This window comes from Antrostomus carolinensis, unplaced genomic scaffold (assembly GCF_000700745.2).
Source record: "Antrostomus carolinensis isolate BGI_N321 unplaced genomic scaffold, ASM70074v2 C13447956, whole genome shotgun sequence".
Lineage (NCBI taxonomy): Eukaryota > Metazoa > Chordata > Aves > Caprimulgiformes > Caprimulgidae > Antrostomus > Antrostomus carolinensis.
Window position 1 is genome coordinate 1 of NW_010355630.1, and position 1,997 is coordinate 1,997.

General features: G+C 34.8%; 1 protein-coding gene across 1 annotated transcript; it reads right to left on the bottom strand.

Annotated features, from left to right (window-relative positions):
* Positions 1 to 320: 320 nt before the first annotated feature.
* LOC114819006 (peptidyl-prolyl cis-trans isomerase D-like) lies at positions 321 to 1,017 on the bottom strand (the record flags this gene model as incomplete). Its single annotated transcript, XM_029087139.1, has 2 exons — positions 321 to 427; positions 877 to 1,017. Coding segments are annotated over 2 exons (248 nt in total), but the record flags the coding sequence as incomplete, so codon positions are not given.
* Between the last annotated feature and the right edge of the window lie 980 nt (positions 1,018 to 1,997).

Consider the following 1,997-nt stretch of genomic DNA (forward strand, 5'->3'; position numbering starts at 1 on the left):
CCAAATAATATCCCTACTTCAATGAGAACTAAACTATTGTTTCAATTCAGTTTCTGCTGGTGCAATTAAAAAGAAAATTTAAACTATGGTTGTCTTTGTCTTGATGAAGTTGACCTCATTTTGTATGTATTCATACATGTATTTGTTCTGTATTCAGCAAAGACTTTAAGGACAAACTAGTTTGGAGCTTTTTTGCTGCATTCTTTCCACTGCTTAAAAATATGTTAACCTTGGACTAAAGAGCACTAATTCTGAAATTGAAAAATAAAAATCACTGAAACTTCAAAAACTGCATACAATTAGTATTTTCAATAGAGTACCTTATAATGAAAGTTTTCATCTTCAAATTTTTCACCATATATACTTTCTCCGCCTGTGCCATTTTGGTTTGAGAAATCTCCACCCTGGACCATAAATTGCTTAATAACTGTAAAATAAAATAAATAGAAAATACAGCAGTAAGGCAGGAAAGGCACGAAGAAAAACAATTCAGAAATGAAGAGCAATCCCTGTCACCAGCACCTGTGCCTAAATAAAACCCAAAACCACCTTTTATTTATAAAGTCTCTCCTAAGTACTCCTTTTCAGTTAAGTGGACATCACCTGATATTTAATTCTCTACCTCAAATCCATTTCAACCTATTCACAACTCATAGTAAACTACTTTTACTAACTTACTAGTAAATTCATAATTTAGTATTGTCAATGCATGGTAAAAACATCTAGTTGTTGGGAGGATAAGAAAGTAAAAAACTTACTTTCAGTCAAGTTATTTCTTAAACAAGTGCTCCAAGATATTATTTAATATGATTTCAAATACTAATAATGGAGGACTTCTGTCAGCAACAGGAAAACAGAGGATTTCATAGAACTTACTTCTGTGGAAAGGACATCCTTTATAATGGAGAGGTTTTCCAGTGGTAGGCCCCGTTCCTTTCTCTCCTGTACATAATGCACGGAAATTTTCAGCAGTTTTAGGTACAACGTCAGCAAATAATTCGAAGACAATGCGTCCAACTGAAATGAGAAAGAGAGAATGAGACGTATTTTTAAGTCCCATCCTTGACGTGGTGATGTGTTGAGCATTACAAGGCAAAGGAAATTAATGTTTCAGACTTGATTTTTATTCAGATTACTATTAAATTTACATTTGGGGGTTGTTCCGTGGCAATCACGGGCAGAGTTACACTATGTTTTTAGCCAGGTTATTACCGACACAGAATTCCACTCTCGAGAATAACCTGGGGGGAATAAAGATAGATTCTGCCAAAAACTACCAAAAATGCCCAATACATTTTCTGCCAAAAAATGTGTGTGGGAAATCACACACACATATATTAAAGCCAAATTATGTATTTCAACTTGTGTACTTAAGTCTATTTTAACGTACATATGTAGCTTGTTCAATCAAAAAGACATACAATAAAAAGACTGTTTTGTGGAGACTTTTATTTGATTAAAAGGTTTACGCCTAACATGTACACCATCCTTACTCCTCATTCTCTTAAACCCCAGTTTTACTAAGACACAGTGATACTTCCCAAGCGTAAGAATAATGGCTATTTACAGTTACTGATGTGACAAGCAATCGCTAAATCAAAAAAATGTACATATTTTAACACAGGAAGTGCAACCCGAGTAGCTAACAGATCCTGTAATAATCAATAAATGGCTTCTGTGTCAAATTCTCTCATCTTTCCACCAGCTGGCTTCTCGGATTGCTATTTCTCACTCCTAGCAGCCGCCACCAGTTGATGCTCCTGTTTTCTCATCAGCCTCACAGTTAATTAGTTAATACAACTTCACTCTACCGGAAGCTAAATGTAAATACATTAACTCTAATTAATACAGGAATGAAAACAAATTAGACAACTGGAAGGCAATAAAAGGCAGATAATTTTACAGACTTTCTTCCTTCACTCTTTGAATATATGAGAGGCACTGTCCTGGCAAAAAGGCTGCATCATGACCACTTTAGAATGAACCAGTTCATTGCA